General features: G+C 41.2%; 1 protein-coding gene across 6 annotated transcripts in view; it reads right to left on the bottom strand.

Moving 5' to 3' along the window:
• LOC133278565 (SAM and SH3 domain-containing protein 1-like) overlaps positions 1–25,867 on the bottom strand; it is a 535,664-nt gene that overhangs the window by 57,737 nt on the left and 452,060 nt on the right. For all 6 annotated transcript variants that reach the window (XM_061471499.1, XM_061471503.1, XM_061471500.1 and 3 more), the window contains 2 exons: positions 6,786–6,836; positions 6,615–6,664 (listed from right to left, as the gene is read on the bottom strand). In XM_061471499.1, coding sequence (XP_061327483.1) covers positions 6,615–6,664; positions 6,786–6,836 — 101 coding nt within the window. The remainder of the gene's footprint in view (positions 1–6,614; positions 6,665–6,785; positions 6,837–25,867) is intronic.

The raw sequence follows: 25,867 nt of genomic DNA, 5'->3' as shown, positions 1-25,867 counted from the left end.
TCCATGTGCATTAGAAATGGCCCAGTTGCATAATTAGTATGAAAAACTGACAGACTTGTAACTGCTCCTGACTGAATACAAGATAATTTATCTAACAGGAGCTGGCACAGAGAAGAAAACAGGCCTTTGGTATTTTTATCAAATTTGCATGAACCTGAAGAGAAAGCAGGCCTGCAAGGCTCTGACCTTGCTGGCACCAGTGTGAGAAAGGGATGGGAAGTAAAGATGTTTCATTCAATTACCTTCTCATTAGGTTTCCATAGCAATGGCTCTTTAACCAGGTCAAAACTTTCTCAGTGGAAACAAACACTGAGCTACTTGTGGGCCATGTGTGCATACATGTATTTTCTACCACCACCAGAATGGAACCCACCATGTCAGTCTCACAGGCTTGGTCGGGTGACTGGCAGCAGGCAGATGGGGCTACATCACGTATTTAGTAACTGACTGGTTGGTCCCAGCCAGGAGGCAGACAATTGCCAGCTGAAAACTCTTCAACAGCAAAGAGCAGGGCCCAACACACTGCACACAACGCACCCCTGCTCTGCATGCATTGCTCACTGTGTCGACTAGCTGCGACAAGTTGGACTTTCTCGTGAAAGGTGCCCTTCATGCTTCCTCGTACAAAATTACCAGGTTTGGAATCTTCTTCCAGCTGCTCAAAGGCACACTGGTTTCCCTTCTCACGTGTCCAGGCAGCGTTTGGCTGTCCTCTCACTCCCATTGTGTGGGTTATTGTGGGAGTTTCCTGCCCTACTTCTCTTGAGAAGGCTGTTTAAAGGCAGCATGAATAATTTGGCTTTGACTAAATCAGGCTTCAAACAAGTGAAAACACGGCTGTACACATTCACTGATTCTTTTTGATTTATGCAAGCACTGGGTAAAAAAAAGTATCTTAAACACAGACATCTCAAGAGCAAGCTCTTATTTTTCTTCCAATATTCCCTTCCATTTTCAACTACTCAAAGGAAACAATTTATTCGGTTAGTATTTAAGTGCGGACTTTAGCATCCTCAGTTTGGGGGATCTGTTTGTTTTCTGCTTTCTTGTTCTCATTTTCTGCCCCCTCTCTGCCTCATGTCCTCTGTCAGCCCCATGCTCCTACTTCTTTGCAGATGAGCTTACAAATACCTGCCAAAGTTAATTTGGACACCTTGAGAAGTTGCCAGAATCAAACACGATAGTATTTAAGCACCCCATCCATGACCTGGAGGGATGATTTAATAACCTCCTACATTCAAACCTGGACCTGCAGTTTGGATGCTGCAGGGGAAGAGGATTAGCAAATCTAGTGTTAAAATTATGGCAAACACCAGTAGATCAGTGTGCCAAAGGGGGCAGAATTGAGGCTTGCATAAAACCTTGGCAAAACGAAACCTGTTTTTAAAGAGACTGCTGCTTTCACTGAAAATCACTGTGGAAGATGGGGACATTGAACTGTAGGGACTCTTATAGCCTTAGGGTGATTTGGAGTTCAAGTTTATACCACAGGACAGTGACTGACTATACTACAACACATCCATTGCAGAAAATCCTTAAAAACAGATTCAGCCAACAGTCCCTCCTGCAGAGACAACAGCGTGCAGATAGCAGCCACTCGTATTCTGGCCTCACTGGTTGCCTGTTAACAACCTCAGAGAAAGCTGTAATGCCCAAGCAGCCTACAACTCCTCCTCTGATATTCCCAACAAGTAATCAGAGATCTGCCAAACTGCACAAACTCGGCATGTGAGGGGCTCGGTTTAAGATGTACGTCCTGCATGCACAGAGAGGCTGACAGAGACATTCACTTGTGGGAGCAGCTGAATCAGAGAGCTGAGGACACAGCTGCCAGAGGCACAGCAGCTTCCCCATGCCAGTGGAATGCAAAGCCCCTGAGCAATGCTGCCCTGTGCTGCCAGCACCCCACACGTGCATGCTCTTCAGCAACTTCCGTTTGACAAGTCTGTTTCTGCTCAGCTCCCTGCTCTGGCAGAGTCTGGGATTTAGGTCCTGAGGATCACAGGGTTGAGAATGCTTAAACTGCACTGTGCCGCAGGCTGAGGAGTACAGCCGGATGAATTGTGGCGCTTAATATGAAATACGATCGTTTACTTGGTCAGGAGCATGCTTGAGTGGAACAAAGCAAGAAACAGCAAGTAATTCACACAGGAGGTGTCAATTCGTAATACCGACTTCCACATGAAGGTGGTAGGAATGCCTGCGAAACACCAGACACAGCTATAGTCCTGTTACCTCATGAGGCTTGTTTTGTTCTTCCTTTCTCTAGCAGCTGCAAAGAAAAATGAGTATACAGGGGTTACTGTCTCCCATCCTATCTGTATGTAGTGCTCTTGGGTCTCACCGACTTCCACCTCTTTCCAGGCAGTTCTCTGATACATCACATTTGAAACTTGCCCAGAGACTGCTGGAGCAAATAGTGGCAGCAAAGAGATCTATTTCCCAAGAGGGAAAACACACAACTTCCCCTCTGCAACATCCCCAGTTCTAAAAACAGGATGAGAGTCAGGATGCAGAAGCATAAGTTCAGGGGACTGGGTTTAACCTGGATTTCCTGGCAAACATGCAAAGCTCATCAGTCTGTCATGTAGACTTGAATGGCCAAAAATGGGAACAGGCTAAAAGCTGGATTACATTGTTTTAAATGCTCTATTTACAATTATGAGAAAACCGTCTCAGTCCCCTGCCTGAGTAAACATCCTTGGGGTGTTGCCATCTTTTGGAAATAATAGGGATTGTATATACAATACATCCCAGAATCAACATGGTATGGGCCTAAAGAACCCATACTAACTCCTAAGAACACATTTACCATGTATTTGTTACACTGATAATTCTTCTAGCAAATTAGAAGTCAGTGTGTCTATATAGGAACACCTGCAGTCCTGAGGAGATTTTTGTTTAAAATGAATACTATCAGTGTTAAAGATGCTGTTGCCACTTCAGTGAAGGCCCACTGAGAATCTGCAAAGTTACACCAGCACCATAACTGACAGCAACACCGCAGTTTAAATGATAGGAATCTTGAAAAGGGCAGAGGGAAATTAAATTTATTAAGAGAAGAAAGCTACAAACGTCTCGTTCCATACTTTGTGTTTTTTGCTAAATATTATGTGATTCAGAAGCCTGACCAACTGTTTCAATTTACAGAAGCAACCCCAGTATGGCCAAAAAAAAAAAAAAAAAAAAAAGAAATCACAGAGATTGTGAGGCAAAGCTTGAACAAACATGACTTTGTTTCCTGTTGTTTGCGAATAGCTTTTCAGGCCACATCAGTACCCTTGCTGTTATTCATATAAATCTTAGAGGCCTCTGCTACAGGGAAGATTTCTCTCTCTTTGTCAGAATCAATTGAATGAAAACCATCTTTGGTAGTGCATTTATAATGCATAGAGCAGGTTCACATCTGCAGTATTTTGTAGCTTCATCTAAATTGACAGGAACAGTGTTGTCAGCAGTAGAGGAAGGTAGTATTGCTCCAAATGCCTTTTGGGGGAACAATGACTTGGAGTGACAAGCAACTCTTTCCTCCAGGCTTGTTTAACCCCTTTTGCCTCCTTCCAGGCACTACAGCTGCTCTTCTGTGTTAGAGTGTATCGCCCACTAGGCAGATACTTGTTGAGCAACTTGCTGGATTGAGGGCAGCAACTAATTTCTCAGTGGCTTTGAATAGACTGGGCAGAAGGGTTAGTTAGAAAGACTCAAGGCAAGACTGAACATACACTGCTTGTCCACACAAACAGGGTTTTTTCCTACCACAAAGCACCAAGGCTAATCTATTTTCAGTGTGATGTACAGTGAAGGCTGTCAGGCTCTCTCTTCAGTTGGGCACCACAGGAAAGGAAAAAATCAAAGCAGGTTAAAACAAACATAGCTTCTTCCAGACTCCCTCAAAGGCTCTTTCTGTCTGGAATCTCTCAAATCTGGCAAAATTAAACAACTATCCAGGTGTGTTATTTTAGAACTTTAGACCTTGGTAGTGTTAAGCTGCAGGGTGTGCAGGCAGCTACAATGGGCAAGGGAGCTACCAAGAGCAACCAAGTATCCAGCCTGCCACTTGCCCTCTCCTCCCTGTCCCAGCCTCGGTTTTACTGCTTTTACTTTCTGAAGCAACCCACTCAGAACATCAAACCAGAAACAACGCTCTTCACCTTACCATGAGAAAATGTATTTTCAATATGCAGACATGCAAGTTTTCTTGGGCAAGCTCTTACTCAGGTTTTGGAAGAGTACTCACAACAACAGATTTTTTCAGCTCCTGAAAACCTGGATGGCTATTTTGGGATAAATCTTTCCTTTTGCCCCCTGATCCCTTTGTGAATATCAGAAACTAATGCACATCTGCACTCCAGTTTGGCAAACTGGAGTCTTCTCGTAACAAAATAAGTTTTGTAAAAGGTTTACCCTGGATCTGTCATATAGCATGAGAGGGCTGCAAAAGCAGCAAAAGGACAAGCTTTCCTGTCTTGTAGCATGCCCACGCAGCATATTCAGACTAAAGCCATAAACTAAACACTGAACTCAAACCAACCCCCTAGGGCCAACACACTGCCCTCCCCTGAAAACCGTTAAATTCAACATGGTAATAGCAAGTACAGATGTATCAGATATACTTGATGTGGTCATTTTGTGCGGATCAATTTTATAAACTCTGCCTTCCTGGAAGAGGCATTCCCCTGACAAGTTGGCTCTTCAAGCTACAGGGATGAGTCCAGCATTGACATGCAGGCTGCCACTAACAAGCACAGGCCAGTATAATTTCAGTTTTGAATAATCTGTATGATGTTGAGTAGATATCATCAATTATTTCCAACACCTTGTACCCTTGTTTCCTGTTGCACAAATATTTTATACAACCTGCCCTGCACCAGTTTCACATATATGATCAGGCTCATCACCTACACCCTTCAACTGACAGACAAATCCTCACACATGACACTTCAATTCTGGAAAGGTTCAAAAATCACAGGTCCCTTCCAGCTGAAGTAAGATAACAAGGTTGATTTCCTTTTGGTGAGGTAAATGGGCTCTCTCAGAGCAGGGTTGTTCAGAATATGTTTTTGTAAGACAGTGTCTTCTCACTCAGTTATTTACGGTATAACACCTACACAGACACACAATTTAGGAAGCTGGCTAGAACCTGCAAGAGGAGTTTATTCCCAGTTGTGTGCTGTCCTACTGTGAGATCTTTATCGCATTATTACCTGAGGAGGGATGATGACATTTACCCATGGGGAAGTGCTTTGAGACTGAGAGAAAAGTATTATGATTATAGGATAACCTTAGAGGCTTACTCCCCAGAATACAGTTCTTAGAATGCTCCCCATCCACTTGGCACTTCTGATCTCATTAGAATTTTATATAGGGAGTTATCCTTGTTTCAATACCTGAAGCACCGCTTTTAAACTCTAAGCCTTCTAGGCTTTCAATGTTAACAGCATGTAATATGGGTCCCGTGATGGTGCCCACGGTAAAACCCACCTTATCTGTCCTCAGATGTTTTGAAAAGGAGCATCTACCTCAAGCAAACCATCACTGTTTCCTCTGACTAATGAAGGAACCTCTGAAAGATAAATTTAATGCCTTCCAAGATCTTCAGCATGAGCCAGCTTTCAGACAATCCCACAGGAAGCCCTTAAGCAGCCGTTCCCTACCATACAATTGACTCCTACATGGCTGGCACTCAGGTGAGTCCCATACTTGAGTGCCCATATTGAGGTAGCACCCATCACAGCTACATCTGGGACTGACACTCCCTCTATTTAACTAGCAACAGCAAGGGCAGCAATTTCTTACCGCCTTTTACCTATTGCCATCCAGTGTTGAATCACCAGAAGATATGAAAATGTGGGACTATAAAACCTTATAAAAACGTGTCACATCATGACTGAATTCCACATACTCCCTCTGAACCAGTCCAGCTGGCACTACCCCATGAAGTGCAGACAATTGGAAATGCAGTGTCAGTTGTCTTCATGCACTGCTGCACGTTGCTCTTAGCAGTAGGGATCCAAGATCCTGGGATCAAAGGAAGAAGGCGCAGAAAACAAGCACACACATTGCAGCAGGAGGTGACAGTAAACAGAAATCCTCTCAGTCCTCATAGAGAGATTTTTATGAAGGACTACTAAAATTAAAGCTCCTTTTAACTTGGTCCTAAATACTTCATTCCCCTGGCATCTTCTTCAAAAGAACAGCTACAAGCCCAGGAGTGCACAGGAAAAGGAAAGTGATTTAAGTTTGTAACTCTCCCTTCCCCTGGCCTATCTTTTTTTGGCTCCATTTAGGTCTAGTCACAGAAATTATTTCTTAAGCAGGCTTAATTTGCAGAGAATGTGAGATCAGGAATGTTGCTCAAAAATGACTACCAGCCATCTTGGTGAATGCACATCCCAAGCTCACACAGAGGGGAGAAAAGCTAACTCCCTTGATTTAAACCCCCAAAACAACAAAAGGCCAAAAAGAGAATGAGATAAGGAACAGGTTCCAAAACCGGTTTCATTAATAGCTGCTTGATCTGAAATCATGAAACACCAATACAATCTAAAAGGAGTTTACTTGAGGGAGAAAGAAAATGTATCAAATTTCCCCTCCCCTCCTGGGACTTCACTTACTTTCTTTCAGTGTCAGGTGTTGATGCGGTACTGCTGAGACCAAGTGACTCCTGCAAGATAAGGCACCCAGCAGTGAGAGCAGGCAAAAGAGCAGCCTTTATCCATTTTATGCAGAATATCAAATTGAAGAACAAACAAACAAAAACGGATTATCAAAATCAAACTGTGTACCTCAATCTGGGATCGCAGCTGTAAAGATGTGGGACTGGCATCAGGTTTCTCCTAAAACAGAACAAATGCCTGGTTAATGAAATATCCAAATGTTAAAGAGAAGACATCTGCAGGAGAGAAAAAAAGTATATGAGACAGGGTACCACAACCTAGGACTACTTCTAATATTCAAATGAGAAACACTGAACTCTCCAGAAGGAAATACTTTCAGGATAAATGTTGAAATACTCCGATAAAACAGGTAATTCCATCCGTATCACTGGAGAATGGTATAAGGTAAAACTGCCAGACAGACTGAATGAGTCAAGACAAAATAGAAAGAGGAATGTATTATTTTCACTAGGTCATCACAAAATTTGTTAGATAACATCAAGTGCAATTCCCACAATTTACCTTCAGGAAGAACACACAGGAAAAATCTGACATAAAAAGGGCATTCTCTGAGCTAAGAATACTGAGAGGATTCAGACACATGTCAGCAAGGCCAGTTTCTCACACAGAAATTTGTCAACAGGATAGAGTTTAAATCATCTTCCTTCAAACATCTAGGATATAACCATCTACTCCAGGACTTGGTTATCCAGGTTCCCTTTGCAGTCAATGTAGAGACAGGAACTCTTACAGAACAACTCACCCGATGGGTTTCAGCTGCCTCAAGTTAGATGAGGCAAGTCCCACTGGTATCTAATTTAAGATTGCAAGCCAGCTGCCTAAAAGGCACATACTACTAACAAGTCCAGCTGAAGCCAATGGGAAAACTCCAATTTGAATGGAGGAAGAAATCATAGCTGTCAGTACACTTTGCTGGTTGATCTGCATGTGAAACTAATTGTCAGTACACTTTGCTGGTTGATCTGCATGTGAAACTACAGGGGAATCTACTTATGGCTATTTTATTCTCAGCCAGTCCTACCTCTAGTGTGAAGTTACTGCAAGTGAGTACTGTAACCAAAAAGCCATCGTAGCTGAGAAAGCAACCACAGTAGCATACACACTTTAAAAAGGAAAAAAAAAGGACATGAATTTATTCCTCAGTATTGGAGGTCTTTCGGTTCATGTGTTCCTCAGCCTACATGTAAATCTCTTATCTCTGTGAAATTGTACTTCCTACGCCCTTTGTTTACAAAAAGGGTGACAAAATGTTCTTAAGATTTAAAAGAAAATTAGACACGATTTTCTGGAAATGAAGCCTTTTAATACTAAACAGGAAATCAGCACTCACTGCTATGAAGCAGTGTTGGATTAGCCCGCCCAGAATGCCTACAAGACCTAGAGTAGAGAGGAACCTACCCTGTCATCACCGGACTGACTCAGCTTGCATTGCTGGCCACAGCAGCCAGGAGGGCACAGGACAGCTCGCAGCCATGCGTTTGCTAGTATTTGAGGTTGACGCAGGGTCAGTGCCCTACTGGGGGATTTTGCCTGAGCATGCACTGCCTGTGTATCTGCTTTTGCTGATTTTATAGCACAAAAAGGGAAATTAAGTCCTTGAGAGGAAGCCAGATTGAAAAGCTGACCACATTCACTTACTGACAAATCCAACAGCACTCCTCTAGTCAAGCAGAAGCTGGACCAAGCCCAGTGAAATTCCACAGATGCTCACAGATCAGTTCTACTGTAGCTTCTGAAATTATTAAACAAAGCTACATCTGAAAGATAGCCAGAACACTGAGGGTCTTTTAGAGTTTGCTTTATTTTGAAAGCAATCGCACTTCCCAGAGACCTCCACCAGATACATTTGAAGCTTCTGCAGTGCTTCTGGAGAAGGTGAAGAGTAGCTCCTGTGCAGAGAGCACAGGTATGCAGTGTGCAATGGAAACTGCCTACAAGTCACTAGGTATGGGCCACAGGTCAGGATAAAGACATAAAAAAGACCTATACCTGTGGCAACCACTTCAGCAAGTGTTTGAAGGAATTAACCATCTCAGCGAGTTTCTAGTGGTACAGATTAGTAAAAGCTCCATTTTGAGTCTCAAACCACAACCTCTGAACCATCCCCTTAGCCGTTTCATTGAAGAGTGAAGCCTTTCTGCTCCATTACTCCTGCACATTCAAGCCCCAGCTGACACATGCTAAATGATAACATCCTGCAGCAGCAGCAGAAAAATTCTGGATCAAGAAAATGAGCTATGTGGGAAAAATAGTTTAAAAAAATGGCATTTCAAGCAATAAATACTTCTACACATGAAATAATGGTGAAAGTGTCTCAGTGCCTCAGACAGCAGTATAGACGTAGGTAAACACTTAGCTTAACTACTGATGAAAAGCAGTTTCAGAGAACACACTGCTACAACACTCTTATGTCTGCTTTTAGTATTACATAGGAAGGAAAAGTCATGCCTCTCAGCTTGTTGCAAACGCCGAAATCTATCGAACATAACATGTCACGGGGGAAGCGTCTGACATTCTCCCCTCTGCCAAGAGCAAAAACAGGAGCGTTTTTTTGTCCATCACAAATGCATTGCATACAACACTAAGGCTGGAAGCCACAGGGGCTGAAAAATATTCCACAATGATTTTGAAAAACATAATTCATTAGCAATTACAAAGAAACTGCAGCTTTTGTAAAGCCCTGTAACACTGAAAAGCAAGGCAGTGATAACTCATAAATCCAATTGCAACAATCGGAGGCTGAATCCAGAGAAATTACGGCACAAAGGCAAAAAAAAAAAAAACAAAAAACAAAACAGCAATGGGCTTCAGAGAAAGGAAAGTCAATACAGAAACACAGAGTTCTGCAGTGGGGAAATCAAATACCTTCTGATCAATTTTCCAAACAAGATGAAGCAGGCCCAAAACTACAGTAGTTGTTTCTGAGCTAAAACCTTATTAATATAAAGGTGTATATATGCATTTGGGACACAGCAGGTCTCTGACTGACGTATTTTACACCCATTACCCAAACAGTAAAATAGTAAAGCACTCTTGTGTTGGCATAACTGCATCTATACTGGAGCTCTTGCTGGTATAAACAGGATGAGCAAGACCTGATGTCTTTGCCTAAATCTCTTCAGGTCTGTCAGCACTGACTTTTATTGTACAGGTAAGGCCAAAAAGAACTTTTGTGAGGAGGAATAATGATGCATTTCTAGGGAGGCCTTTAAGATAGCTAGGGTGTTTGTGGCATCAGGAAGAGCTGTTAAGTTTCAGAGGGATAAAAAAAAACAAACAAACCACATGAAGAATGGTTAAATATGAAGGCAAAGAGGGCTCAGGATGTGATATAGGTGAGGGAGGTGTGACACAAATCCCAACTGGCCACTGCCCAAAGGGGCCCAGGGAAGAGTCACCACTTCCCTCAGGGAGAGGGTTTCAGCCTGTGAGAAAATGACATGAGGAAGGAAGAAAATAAAGGAATAAACAAAACAAACTGTAGCTTGTTACAGTGTTCTTTGGAGTAGGAACAGTCTGGTCAGCCAAGTACAGATTCCTACCCAGCTGCTGGTGCTCCAGCGAGAATGTGATGGCAGCTTGTGGGCACCTCGGCCTCAGTCACCACTTGAATCCATATCCTTAATTACTTAGGAAGTCAGCACCTCTCTGAACAACATATCCCCCTACCACCACTCCGTACCTTGCTTCCCTGGAACTGCAAGGCCAGGAATGTAGATGGTTTTGAGGTGAAACACCACTGATAAGACAAGGATGATCAGGGGACTGGAGCACCTCCTGTATGAAGACAGGCTGAGAAAGTTGGGGCTGTTCAGCCTGGAGAAGAGAAGGCTGCGTGGAGACCTCATAGCAGCCTTCCAGTATCTGAAGGGGGCCTATAGGGATGCTGGAGAGGGACTCTTCATTAGAGACTGTAGTGACAGGACAAGGGGTAACGGGTTAAAACTTAAACAGGGGAAGTTTAGGTTGGATATAAGAAGGAAATTCTTTCCTGTTAGGGTGGTGAGGCACTGGAATGGGTTGCCCAGGGAGGTTGTGAATGCTCCATCCCTGGCAGTGTTCAAGGCCAGGTTGGACGAGGCCTTGGGTGATATGGTTTAGCGTGAGGTGTCCCTGCCCATGGCAGGGGGCTGGAACTTGATGATCTTAAGGTCCTTTCCAACCCTAACGATTCTATGATTCTATGATTCTAAAAATAACCACAAGCAGCTCCTTACCTTGAAAGCCATGGCAGAATATGTCAAACTTCTTCCTGAATATTGATGATCCTGTTCTGTTTTTATGTGCTCTTCAAATTCAGGATACACATTCCACAGGATCAGTGATGTCCTCCACTTCCTTCTATGAAACACTTTTCAGCTCTCACTAGCTTTTAATTTACATGCACATAGAGCTGTACTATGTTTGTATTAAGCTTATTTGACTTTTCCTCAATTTGTCTTCAATACTTTCAAGAACAACAAAAGATGTATTTTCTTTTTGAAAAGTGGCAAGGAAAGAGAAAGGGAACTCAGGGTAAGACCAATGCCTCCAGGAAACTTTTAAAGCCATGATATAAATCCTTTCAGACGTACCACAGAAAGAGGCTAACCCAAATCCACTCTATGTCATATTTGTACTGATACTGTTTTTGTGCACCTATATACGGATATCTGTGCCTCCAGCATGTGAAATTTCGAAAGATCTATACTGCAGATGAATGGAAGCATTCACACCAAATCAATCAATACACTCAAGACTCAGGGATTCTTGTGAAATGGGTTGTTACTCTAATACCAATGAATTTCTGCAATTATACTCTCTCTCACATCATCATTTACTGTGCTAGCAAACATTTAAAAAATAACTGCTAGTTTTCACTTATGTTGCATCAAACAACAAGTTACAAATGAATTATTCAGAAGATTTACAGTAGAAAATACAAACTACTTTGATTTACAAAGGCCTTAGTGAAATTCAGGAGTAGGTAAATCAGAAGAAAGTACTACTTATTAATGAAATCACAAACTTGTTTTTCCTTTTTTTTACTATTACCACAGATGCATGGAGTATCAGCAATGAAGTCCCAATGAATTTCAGGGAGAAACAAACAAACAAAACTTTGCATTAATTTAATTCTGGGAAAGCAGTGACTTGTTTTACTTTGTTGAAAAGCAGGCAGACAAAGCAAAAGTCACTGAAATTATCCCGTATGAAACAAAGCATATTTTAGTTTAAAACTTTCCTCACACTTAATTTTTTTTTTTCTAATGTATGTCAAACTGACAACATGCAGTGCATTTTGTGTCAGAAACTTCCGTCATTACAGTCACTAATGGGAAATTGGTTATGGCAGTAAAATTATACAGTTCTATTTCTTTTACTTGACACACCTCACATAACAGAGACTCAAAACAAAACCCAAGTATATATATGAAAGAGATCCAACTCTTTTTTGTTGGCTCCTTTAGCTGTGGTGGGCAAAACCAAACTCAACAGCACTGTGGGCAGATTTAAGACTTTCTCCCACCCAGCACAGAATTTATGAAAGTTTTAGCATTATTGCTCAGGAAATGGATTTTTTTTTTTTTTTTTTAGAGAAGTGAAAGAATTCTGTACAGAAACAGAAAAAATGGCAATAGAACATGTAACAGAGAGTTTAACTGAGCCACATTACCCCACATCCCTGGCAAGCAGTCTTATCATGAGGCTGTGCCCGCATGCATAGTTACTGGTTTTCTCATCTTTCCATCAAGAAACTTAAAGAGCTTCCTGCTGCATCCTTTCATGAAAAAGGAATTATGTCAAAGCTTTAAACATTTGGCAAAATGGATTCTTGCTTTCCAACTGGCAGTAAAAGTGTATGTCTTTTTTCCTCTTTCAGAGGTTAAAAACACCAACAGCTGCAAAATCAAAAATGCAGACATCCTGAACGCAGGTCTTCATCAGCAGAAAGCCTTGCAGCCCAGCTTTCAATCCATCCATTCTCAGCGTTTAAGACTCAGTAGGTCTTTCCTGCCGATTTGCACTTCCAGTTGCATGCTTTTAATCCAGTACCCCTTCTTGACTCCTATATTCATTATTTCATGAGAAGACCCCAGTCAGAAAGGTGTAACAACATTATATATGCTGTGTATTTCATACAAACTTATGAACATGGAGGGCTGGTGGGGTCTTGACCCCCATTTCAGCTGCTTTGACCGTGGAAACAGAAGAAATACAGATGAGAAAAAGTTTTGAACAAAACTTGTATCAGACAAACTTCTGCCAGCATACGTGGAACTGACTCTTTGCTAACATCTTTTTTATTAGAATAAACACATTCTGAAGAAGCAGTTTCTTTCAGGTTCCTTTTTAAAAAGTCTCACTTAAATCAGGACAGAAACTGGTCATACTTGGAAAAGTTGTACTTATTTTTTTAAAAAATCTGACTTTTCTAACGATTTAGAAAGCAGAATTGACATTTAACTTAAATCAAACTGGTTTTGTGTACTATATAGGTATGTGAACATTAACACCTGAAAATTAAGATAAACAATATGAATTCATTCCCTAGAGCTAGGCCTGAACTGCTTGCTCCCAACTTGCATAAACACACTCCAGGAATGTGAGGGGGTGATGGAAGAGAGGCAATGGTGGATAGTTGGATGCTGACTTCAAAGTCTCCTAGAAAGCAAGGGAGAAATTAATTTCTTAAATTAATTGTTTTCAGTGCTTGAAAGAGAACTGAAAACAAAGTAACCATATTAATGCAAAAAAGGATTAGCCCACAAATTGCTAGTCTCTATTTATTCATCCTCCCTGCTATAAAAACTGCCTTTGATAAAGAGAATTTAAAATTAGCCATTTTCTCTTTACCTTTGAAATTGAAGCCTATATTTGATTAATGTTTTGGGCCAGATCCTTATTTAAGATTTCATCACAGGCCATCACATGATGATTATCATCAAATGGAATTTCAAATTAACTCTGAAGCACTGTACTGTATTTTTTAGGCCCAAATACAACATGAAAAATTGTTCCCATCAGAGGGAGAAGTTATTACTGAAGGCCATTACACCATTTGGTACAATTCTGTGTATTTATAAAGAAGATACACAATATTCTTGTTTGGCAGTACTAAGACATAATTATTGTCTTCTACACATTCATGACAGAAATCTGTATCTACACAAGTAATGATAGAAATATTCTTAATTTTCTATTTACATTTAAGTAACTGGACTAGAAACTTTTATGCCATATAGGGAGTAGTTAATAGTAACGACCCAGGTGGTGGTGCAGCAAATGGAAGCTGTGCTCTCTGAGATTACTGCTGCAGCAGTTTTGCTTTGAAGGGTAATGGTATGACAGTGACATCAGACAGCTCCAATACTAACCAGCACAACTGCTGCTAAGGGGTTAAATTAAAGGCTTCAGTCATGGCATCAACAGCTCCGGCTGTTGGGCCAGGCTCCAGCCCAGCTGCAGAGCTCCAGCCAGTTCTTGCAAAGCTCAGCTGTTCTGCTGAAAAGACACAAGTGGGTTCCTGCCACATAACCAGCACTTGGGATAGAAGGTGGGTTTTGCCCTGGCACACTGTCCGGACAGCAGAAATGTGGTTCTGGTTTCAGTGACTCTTCAATTTAAAGGGCAACAAATCCAAATTCTGAGGATCTGTCAAATAGCTGTAAAATGCTCATCCTTTCCATTGTTCAAAGCAAAAGGCTTGGAGATTTTCCTCAGGAGAGGACAGTGGGGACCATAACCCTCACCCAGGGCCACCTCAGCCTCCTGGTGAGATCAGGCTTGTGCGATCCTCAGGGCTGACTCCTTCTCTCTCCAGTTCAGGAGCATCTCACTGCTTTCAGGCTAGCTCAGGACTGTGATGCACAGTTCTGCTTTGCCTCATTGTGTTTTTATGAAACAGGCAGTTATCCCATCACAGATTGCGTCAGGGTCTTTTCCAAACAAAAGGCCAATCGCTGAATGAAGAGCAAACTAAGTACCAAGAACTTCTGCAGAGAAAAAATAATTACAACACTTTATATGCTGCTTACAAAGTGTTTGAACCTTAGCAAATGGCTGTCCTTAAGTAACTGCAGAAAACTCAGACCTGAGTAATCTGCAAAGAAAGCTGCACCACTGCTCTAAGCAAATCATCTGCAATCGTCATTCCACAACAATTCACTGGAGAATTAAGAGTAAAGCCTTACAAATGATTCTCTAGAACAACATTTTCTCCCTGTGGAGTTGGACTACATAGTCACAATTCAGCTGCTTAGACCATTTTATTCCCTAAGTGGCAACTACAATGAACTTCTTCTCAAGTTCCACTTCCAACTTCAGCCTTTCTCTCCACCAGACTATGGATCGCACTTGATTTTAAGACGGGTGCACAGAATTGGCAGTTGGAAACAAATGAAGCACAAGCATAGAGCTCGCTTGCACTCCAAGAGCCACCAGAGTTTTTCAATGATGTACTGCAAACAAGTACCACATGCACTTCATTCCAGCAAAGCCTGTACAGCTTTGCACTTCCTCATGCACCTTCTTATTCACCCTAATGACACAGCACCATATTTTACTACTGAAGGAGTGTTACAGTCACAGGTAATCAAATTATGGCATTAAAGATGATGGCATGCATTGTTTTGAATTTTTATAACTTGTCTTCTAAACATAAATGAAGTGAAATAAAGTCCTCAGCAACCAATAACTGTTTTTGTTGAGACCCCCATTCAAAACCCAGTCCCTTTACTAATAGCGCTAACCATCATGCTTATCCAGCAGTACAAGAGTTGGCCAAAAAATCACAGTCCTGATAAACTAGGTAAAACCAGTGAATTAAGAGGGAATGCCACACCTGCACTGCTGAAGAGGCGGTTCAGCCCTTCACATGTCCCAGCAGAATTATAAAACTAAATAGTTAGAAGGAGGTCACCTAAAATTGTAAAAGCAAGAAATGCCTCTGCAACCCTATGTGCTGGTTTTGGCTGGGATAAAGCTAATTTTCTTCATAGTAGCTAGTATGGGGCCATGTTTTGTATTTCTGCTGGAAGCAATGCTGGTAACACAGGGATGTTTTCATTACCGCTGGAGCAGAGCTCACACAGAGCCAAGGCCTTTTCTGCCCTCTCACCATCCCAGCAGTAAGAAGACTGGGGTTGCATAAGAAGCTGGGAGGACAGCCAGGACACCTGATCCCAACTGACCAGAGGGATATCCCACACCACATGGTGTCATACTCAGCATATAAAGCTGGGGGAAGAAGGAAGGAAGTGGGGGGAACATGCACAGTGATGGTGCTTGTCTTCCCAAATAACCATTACTTGCGATGTTGTGCTGCTGTCCTGGGGATGGCTGAACACCTGCCTGACGAGGGATACTGGTGAATGAATTCCTTGTTTTGCTTTGCTTGAGTGCATGGCTTTTGCTTTACCTATAAAACTGTCTTTATCTCAATCCATGAGTTTTACTTTTTTCTCCCCAGTTCTCTACCTCAATCCCACTGCAGGCAGGGGGAGTGAGTTAGCAGCTGTGTGGTGCTTAGTTGTCAACTGGGGCATGACACCCTGGAGGCCAGCTAGAGCTGCCAGCAAGCATGTGGCACTTTAGACCCAGCTGATTTAAGAACAATATAAAAGACATCTATTACTGTCTTGCTGCAGACGCTTGGGGCTTCATCACGACTCCTACTTCATATAGTTAAGCATTTCCAATCATCTTCTAAACAGGTATGCACATTGAATGGAAATAGATCAAAACCAAACAATGAGATATTAAGGGCAATGAAGTAACAAAGCAGGAAACTGGAAGCAACAAAGAAAAAATTAACAGTCGGGACACATGTAGTGAAAGAAAGAGCAAAGCAGAATGTACACCACCATTCTCAAGATACAAAGTGTTGAGCCAGACCTCATCCTTGATACATATAAAATATCTAGAATAAAGAACCATCAACAAACCCATTAAAAAGCAACCAGTCTCACTAAACTCTCGAAGAGAAAGGCAGCAGTAAAGGTACAAAAGAAACATACACCTCACAAAGATCTAGTAAATCAGACACACAAGCCCAGAGACTTTGGTGCCTCTTAATGACATTGCAGTACTGCTACAAGCGATAACAACTCTCAATTGCAATATAAACCAAATAGCAGTCAAAAGCTTTAGACTGGGAAAAAAAAATCTATTGAAGTCAAATCGTTTCAGTTAATAATTTGCTGCCAGGCTCCTTCAGAGCTGCTTTGTCAGTGCTGGAGAGGCCACAGAACAAGCACACTGCAAGCTGCCTGCCTGCAACAAGCAAAGGGTTTGCTGTGGAAAGGGAGCATGATGTGTCTTGTTTCCTCTTCCCTCCAGCAAATATAAATTACGCATGCAAACCCTGGTGAACAAATGACCAAACACCCCATCTTTGCGAATGTCTATGTAAGCATCGTGACTCAGTTTGCTGGTAGGCCCTCCAACTAAATTAATTCACTGTGGTAAGGAAAATCTGAGCAAAGTAAAATTTAAGCTGTACAAACACCTGCAAGAGTTTCTAAATGCCTGGGGTTTTATAGCCAAGACCTGCTTGTTTGGGCAGGTGCTGCCACTGTTATGGGAGTGTCAATGGTACAAATTCCTCTCCTCCACTGTCTCCAGAAGGGAAAGCTGCCCTGGCTTCTTGGAAATGAGTCTGCTCCAATCACAACAGCAACAGAATGTCTTGATTGAATTATTTTTTTTTTTTTTTTCCTGCTCAGGCTTCCCTTAGTACCTTGGGTTTTTTTTCCAGGTTTATGGCCCTAACAGTTTAGTTAAAACAGCTTGAGGCTCTCATCAGTGCATAAACCATTTCTTTTGATGCTTTTCTTGTTTCAGACTGCTCCTCAATAATATTGCCTCTTATTCAAAGTTAGGTGCACTCTGTGAATAAGTGCATGCCAATGGATGCAGAATGGGTTTTCAATTACAATTTTAAGATTTTGTTAAAAACAAGTGAAATAAAGATAACACAATAGTAAATGTAGCTGAAACTACACAACAATCTCCCATATGCCTCATTAGGCTTTCAAGATACCAACAGGTCTCACTACATGAATTAAATATAATGTACTGCTATGTGCTCAGAGTGCTACTTTCTTCAATAACGTATGGTTTTATGTGTTTCCACTGGCTTTCAAACCAGAAAGAGACACACAGTACAGCTCATCAGCATTGAGTTTCTTCCTGGTCTTTCTAGCCTGCTCTTCATTTAGCTTAATCTATGATCATTCTTACATGTATATTTTCAAAATAATCTTTCAGAGAAATTTAGGGGTTAGGAAAACAAAGTATTTAAGCACTTGCCTGGCAACTGTACTCAAGTTTAAACTTTGGCATGTTTTTGCATGTTTTACTGGATGGAATCCTGACCCCACAGGATAGGGTACAAGCAGTAAGAGAAGTTAGTAAATAATACAGGACACCTTCATTTTTCATTGCACGAGATTGCTGTTCCTTTAGAAACTGCAGCTTTCATATTTCGCAGTGCATAAGCTGCATTTTCTACACAACCAACCAAGATTTTACAGTATAAACAGATCTTCTTAAATCTGGGAAAAAAAGAGTAAAATACACTGTCCAAGTATATCCAGAGGCTACTCTTTGTCAGTTCACAGGATCAGGTGAGGAAAGGTGACAAGAGGGTAGAAACTGGTCAGCACTAGGAAAAAGCGGGGGCTGCAGGGAGACTGAAGCCAGTTTCATTACTCACCATTCCTCATAAATGAATGCAAATTCTCACACCCAGGTATACTCTGCACACATAGAAATGTAAGGGCTCCTACGACTGCTGAATTGGAAAAGTGGATGTAACAGAGTACCTTAGACAACAAAGACCTACTGGTACTCTGCACTTCTGAAAAAAAGCTCCAAATCTTGATGAAACTGCAATGCCATAACCAGATTCATTCCTGATGTGAAGAAATGCTTCAAATAGAGAAGAAAAAAACCCCAAACAAAACAAAACTGAAAATCCATCCATCAATGGTTTGCTGTTAATTTTTTTTCAAAGTAAATGACAACACTAGACCATGTAAGTTATACTTGTATTCGTAACTGCTTTAATTGTTGTGTTTCCTGTCCTTGACAAGCACTCAATTCCAGCTCCTTGTAAAAAATGCATGGCAAATGTATATACTGAAAGAGACTTGTTTTCAAATCACTTGTAGATTGCTGGAACTTTTAACATGACAAAATTTGTTTAAGGTGAGAGCACTGATTTGACATGATGTTGATCTTTACACTTTTTAAACGACTAAATTGCCTCCCACACTTCAGCTTGAATTAGATGCTATTAATTACATAAACTCAATTATTAGCCTTTCACATTAACAGTTTTGTTTGCTCACTCCTTCAGATCTAATTAAGAAACAACTTCTAAAAACACAATGTTGCATGTTTCAGAAGGCATGGACTGAATGGATTCTCACTCTGCTACTGCTGCCCCCCTCAATAAGACCTTGATGTGCCTACAAAGATTCAGAATGCTGCTACTGTCTAGGTACTAAAATGTGAGGTTATCTCAGTAGATCACTCCCACTCCAGGCCTTTTGCTGGCTATGCAAGATATCTGCTGTAAAAACTGCTCTCCGTGGCCTTTGCCTATTTGCTGCTAAATTAATCTGTTTTCTTTGCACGTCCTTGGCTTCTCTAGCACTGGCAAATGCTCGTCTTTTATACCATCCCTTTCTATCACTTCAAGTCTCAGTGTCAGAGGACAAAAAGACATTTTGCAGTTTACTGAAAAATGTTAGCTGATCAGAATAAATAATTAATTATCTGTTCACTCTAATATCTTGAAAATCAGTTTCTTGGTAGCTATAAATGTGCTTGTAATCATTATTTTCAATAAGCTTGAAAATAATGAAAACTGTTTTGGCTTGCAGAGTTAAAGAAAGAAGACCACTTTTAGAGGCTGGCATGCACAGCTGATTTGAGCTTGTTTCTTTCTTGACAACTGCATCTCCCATTTCTTTAATTCCAGGCATCCTACAAGCCATAAATTTTGATGTCCTGCACACTAGGGAAAGGGGAAGTAAAAGCCTTCAAAGAAAGGGGAAAAGAAAAAAAAAAAAAGAAGTCTCCTGCAGAGTTTTCTTCTGCATATTTCTCATCTTGTACTGCCTTGAGTGGAATATTCTTTTTTAAGCTGTTGTTACTATAAACTGTCTTATCCATGGGATCTGCTCCCTAGGGTTTTTTCCACAGCTGCACACTTAGAGAAGTGATTTATGTGGTGACCATGAAATACACAATGTCCTGCTATTCCCATGAAGAGAAAAAGTAAACCAGAACCTACTCAACCCTGAGACTGTACCTCCCACCAGACAGCCACTGGGTTCATATATGTCGTACTGCTTTGAACTTTCTCATTCTTACTGCTGAAGAGCAGATCAGCAGCTCCACAGGTAAAATTGGGAAGAGCATGATGTGATGACAGAAGAGAACATGGAACAAAGCCAACACAGGAGACTACTTCAGAAGATGGTGTCTCAAGCTTCTTCCTCCCAATGAACTCAACTGCACAGTACTATGCATCTGTAGATTACATTTAACACTACTCAGACTGCTGTGGTCTTTAACGGGCAGCAAGGCTCCTCACACCTATGTTCCTCCTGCAATAAACTGGCTCAGTGCAGCACTGAGTGACTCTGCACTCACCCAGCAAACCTATTAAGGAAAAAATCCCTCTTCATTATTTTCATGTGGTCTGGCTACGAATACTCTGAACAAGCCTCTAGGATTTAGGAGCCTGAACTGTAATGACCCAGGCTGTCACTATAGGTAGCTATTACTGGTGCCTGTTCTGCCTCAAACTGCTAAAACCATTCATAACATGCCTCCTTACAATGCCTGAAGACAAAGTGGAGAATCATTTGCTATAAAGACAAAAAGTATATCCTCTGGGGGTGGGAATCCAAACAAAAGAACCTCAAACCCTCCACAAACACAAGCACAGAAAATGAAGTGTGTTCCTTTTCATCTCATGAGAATGACACTTCCAAAACAGTAAGAGAGAAATCTAGACACTTAAAATAGTCTTTCTTCCAGTTCAACTACCGATTTTCTGTATTATCTCAAGGGAATTACTTAAACTCCTTGTGTCTCAACGTATTTGTCTGGAAACACAAATTCTTATCTACTATACTTCATGGCTTTTTCAAAGTTTTTTGTGAAGCTTCCTGAACAACTCAGAAAAGACATATGGAGGTATAAATACCTGCAAATACAGCATGCACCTCCTTTCCTGAGTGCCCTGCATCCTCAGCTGATGGCCATCAATACATATAGTGCAACCACAGCGGACAGTCGGTGACCCAAAGAGGACTCTGCTACTGCAACCACCCCATTACCAAAACCAGCCCTGAAAACCATCAATGAGATGATCATTTGAGAACGCAACTACAAAACACTCTGTGACCATCTCCCACTCATTCCCAAACAAACCTCTCTTTCCATAGTTTTCCAGGGATGTGCTTACACATCCCTGTAAATAGCCTATATTTTTATTAGGCAAACTAGACTTTAATTAGACTTTACCACTAAAAGCAGGGGAAGTTATCTCTAGGGGTCCAAGAAAGCAGGAGCTATTTTACAAATAGCCATTGTGAAAGCAAAGTTGGCAAAGGCCTCAGCAAACAGATAAAGTCTTGCTGAGCAGATTAAATACTCCAACCTACCTTATGCATGACTATTGTCAGGTCCTTAATTTTTAGAATAAATAACCATTTTGAAAATCATTGGGTGAGGAACAAAAGAGTATGACTGTTTTTTTATGACAATCCAATTCCCTGAAAACTCATTCTTCTCAATTTGCCCTGCTTTATTAAAAGCGTGCATGCCAAGCTGAGATAACATCTCTTACTGTTATAATTGTGATCTATGAAGCAATTCATGATTTGCTCTTTGTCAACTCTGGCTCTGGATACACACGCACGAGCAGCCCTGCAGACTTCATGGACTGTGACTGCACTTCCGCCTCTCACATAAAAAACTCAACTGAATTAGCCAACTTAATTTTCCTCCAATTCTCCTGTTTTAAAAAACCCCAAACATTTAGTAATTCAGTTCCAAAAGCAGACTTTGAAGAGAATGCGTCAGCAGATAGCACTGTGCCCCTAATTAAACCAACATATTTATGGTCTCCATAAATTCCCTTTGCAGCCATAATGTAATTGTTTCTATACAGCAATTTCATAATATACACAAATGTTTTCATGTTATCAGCACTGCCTTCCTGACTGCTTAAGATAAGGTCCTCATCTAGCAATGCAAAGGAGCCTTAAGCTGTCTGCCATGTATTGATGAGAAATGTGAACCATCCAGAGAGCCTTCTGCTCCTCCAGAAAAATCTCTCCTGACTGCACAAGAATATTGCCTTTTTTTTTTAAGATTATTTACAAGGACAACACTTGGAATGTGCTTCTCTCTTCTCCTCCCCTCCCCCTTTCCTTCTGACCTAGCATCTCTTAAGCAGAATGTCCTTAATTTTTGTTGCGACTCCTTCAAATAGTGATTTATGTTCCTTCGGTGATTGTTGCTTTCTGCACTTGGAAAGCCTCCGCATGTATCTGCATGAATGTCCTAAAACTTTCATCAAGTTCAGAGAATGAACATTGCCACATTCAACATTTAGAAGCTTATTTTGTTTTCCTGCAATTTTGAGAAAATTTTTCTTGGCAAATGAAAATCCAGAAATGGCCAACAGCCAACTGTCAAGAAAACGGAGAAAGCAAAAGCAGCAGAACATCCTGTATGCCAAACAACAGGAACACCCACTTGTGTTATTTCTCAGTGACACTGAAGAGGCATCATTTGTCATTAGTGAAAACCAGCCACTGCCCCATCACAGGCTTGATCCACACCCAATCAAGAGAATGGACTGTCAGCAGGTGCCAGATCAAATCCAAATAACTTCCAACAAATTGTTTAACTTTCAAATGCCTCTGTTTAAGCATCTATAAAATGGATATTTTACCATCCACCTTTGTGCAGTGCAAAGATGTAAATCATATGTAACAATAATCTGTCTTCATACACAGTAATACCACGGCACAACAAAAGTAGTTCCTCACAGTATTGTAGATACAATCTGTCCCCTTCAGGGCAGTCATAATACACTACCAGAAAATGTGTTTTCAGAATGAGATGTCATGATGTTGGTGAAGGACGGAAGTTATTTTACATGATATGCCCTTGCACTTCTAAAGTGATTTTTTTTCAGACAAATCAAGTGAGCACCACAGAAGTCTTCCTGTGTGGTTTTAAATTTTTTTAATGAAAAAAATGGTATTTTCCACATAAAAGGATGGAGGGAAAGAAGGAGAGAACATGAAAGTATTTCAGCAGGAGTGTCTGTGATAAGGTACTACATATTTATGAAAACCAGATCATAGAGTCTGTGAACTAAGAAAGTGTCAGACAAACACCTGTCTTAAAAACAATAGAGTTTTCTCCATCATAAGACACATTCAGGATGTTGTTTCTGGAACAGTAAAGACTAAATCAGGATTTTAAAAGGCAGTTCCATCAACAGAATGTCCGACAATGGGAAACAAGTTACACAAATAATTTTGTTCCACAAAGAAATGATATAATTGTAATTCTATGCAATATAGTTTGTAATTTTATTTCAAAGTCATCAGGCACAGGAAGAATGCAACTATGTTCAGTTTGCAAGCATCCCAAGAAAATTTAAAAATATATACAAATAGCAGGTATTAATGTTACATAAAATTGAGCAAAAAATCCCCTGATAAACACTTATTTTTACAGTTCAGTTCTGTTGAAAGGAAGGTTAGACCGCAGTTGTACTACAGCCTGAGTTTACCTCTTCTTTACTGCAGGAAAGCAACAAATACAGCCTTCAAGGTTCAAGATCAAGTAATTCATTACCAAATTTATATGCAAGGCTCCACTACATAAATCAATAAATAGTGACTAAAGAAGGCATTACAAATTAAACAACTTCATAATACTGGTAACTCCACTTGAAAGCATGGCAAAAATTTTCTACATAGTAAGTATACCAAATCAATTGATGGAATACAATTTACATTGAATAAACTACTTAACATTTTGCACATGACCTCAGTGTTAACCTCATACAGGTTAAGTTGTCTCCCATCTTTTTGCAAGGTCACATGTAAAAATACAGAGGGATCTCTGGACCCTTCACTCTCACAGATTGACCCTTTCCTTCAACTACCCACAGTAGCACATGCTTTTCAGAAGTAGATGAAAAGATACCTACATCAATTAAGATGACTAAGAGAGCACATAATGGGACTGCTCAATTAAAAATTACCACTCCAGAATGTTGCCTAATTCTTGTCAAATTAATGATCTATATTATATAAACATGTGAGGGTTTTTATATATGCATATACATATTAGATCAATAAATATATGCTTGATCTCTGCTGAGAGATCAAGCAAGAAAAGTGCAAAGACTGTTGTTTATTTCCGTTACCAAGGAGCAAAGGGCTGGAAGGAACTGTCATTATCAATTACATAGACAAAGGTTGTTTTCATATAAGGTTCCACTCTAGAAAAACAAACATGTGAATCCACCACCACTGCTAGGGAAATAACAGATGAAAAAGCAGGTTAAGCTGGCTTAATGTTTTGAAATCAGATGCTATTCAAAACAGAGAACTGAAAGGTACTGGATTTAAACAGAACTACTCAGACAAAGAGATCCAGGGTGAGGAACATCTGGAAAGCTAACACGTTGGCAAAAGAGGATGCAGGGATTACCATAATTTAGTGTCACGCTGTTGTGTAAAGAGCTATTAGAAATATAAACAAGCTAATGACATGCTACCAACCCTTGTGCTCCTGTCAGTCCTGACTAGACCTCAGGTGCTTTCACATGCTCAGTTTTCAGTACTGTTGCTCAAAAAAGAGGCAGCAAATTGTTCAGAATCAAGAAAAAGAAACAGTGATATTTATGAACCAGTCTTGTTCAACGTCTTTGTTGCTGACACGGACAGTGGGATTGAGTGCGCCCTCAGCAAGTTTGCTGATGACACCAAGCTGTGTGGTTCGGTTGATGCACTGGAGGGAAGGAATGCCATCCAGAGGGACCTTCACACACTTGTGAGGTGGGCTGATGCCAACCTCATGAAGTTTAACCATGCCAAGTGCAAGGTCCTACACCTGGGTCAGAACAATCCCAGGCACAGCTACAGGTTGGGCAGAGAAGAGATTCAGAGCAGCCCTGACAAGAAGGACTTGGGTGTGCTGGTTGATGAGAAAATGAACATGAGCCAGCTTCAGTGTGCGCTCACAGCCCAGAAAGCCAACCGTATCCTGGGCTGCATCAAAAGGAGCGTGACCAGCAGGTCAAAGGAGGTGATCCTGACCCTCAACCCTGCTCTTGTGAGACCTCACCTGGAGTATTGTGTGCAGTTCTGGTGTCTTCTACATAAAAAGGACATGAAACTGTTGGAACAAGTCTAGAGGAGGGCCACGAGGATGATCAGGGGACTGGAGCACCTCCTGTATGAGGATAGGCTGAGGAAGCTGGGGCTGTTCATGGAGCTGCATGGAGACCTCATAGCAGCCTTCCAGTATGTGAAGGGGGCCTATACGGATGCTAGGGAGGGACTCTTCATTAGGGACTGTAGTGACAGGACAAGGGGTAACGGGTTAAAACTTAAACAGGGGAAGTTTAGATTGGATATAAGGAGGAAATTCTTTCCTGTAAGGGTGGTGAGGCACTGGAATAGGTTGCCAAGGGAGGCTGTGAATGCTCCATCCCTGGCAGTGTTCAAGACCAGGTTGGATGAAGCCTTGGGTGAGACGGTTTAGTGTGAGGTGTCCCTGCCCATGGCAGGGGGGTTGCAATTAGATGATCTTAAGGTCCTTTCCAACCCTAACCATTCTATGATTCACCCTCAGTGAAGCCATGCTGGCTGTCATCAACCACCTTGTTGTTGTTCATGTGCATTAGCATGTCTTCCAGGAGAACCTGCTCCAAGATTTTGCCAGGCACAGGGATGAGACTGACTGGTCTGTAGTTCCCTGGGTCATCCATTTTCTCCTTCTTGAAAATGGGTTATATTACCCTTTTTTGAGTCATTGGGAACTTCACCTGGCTGCCATGATTTTTCAAATATGATGGGCAGTGGCTTTGCAACTTCATTTGCCAGGTCCTTCAGCACCCACTGGATTTCATCAGGTCAATACACCATCTTAAC

Source organism: Pezoporus flaviventris, unplaced genomic scaffold (genome assembly GCF_033815535.1).
Source record: "Pezoporus flaviventris isolate CSIRO_AGI_PZ_B2104156 unplaced genomic scaffold, CSIRO_AGI_Pfla_v1 ptg000066l, whole genome shotgun sequence".
NCBI classification, from domain to species: domain Eukaryota; kingdom Metazoa; phylum Chordata; class Aves; order Psittaciformes; family Psittacidae; genus Pezoporus; species Pezoporus flaviventris.
The sequence above is the reverse complement of the archived record's forward strand: the minus strand, read 5'-3'. Positions and strand labels throughout refer to the sequence as shown.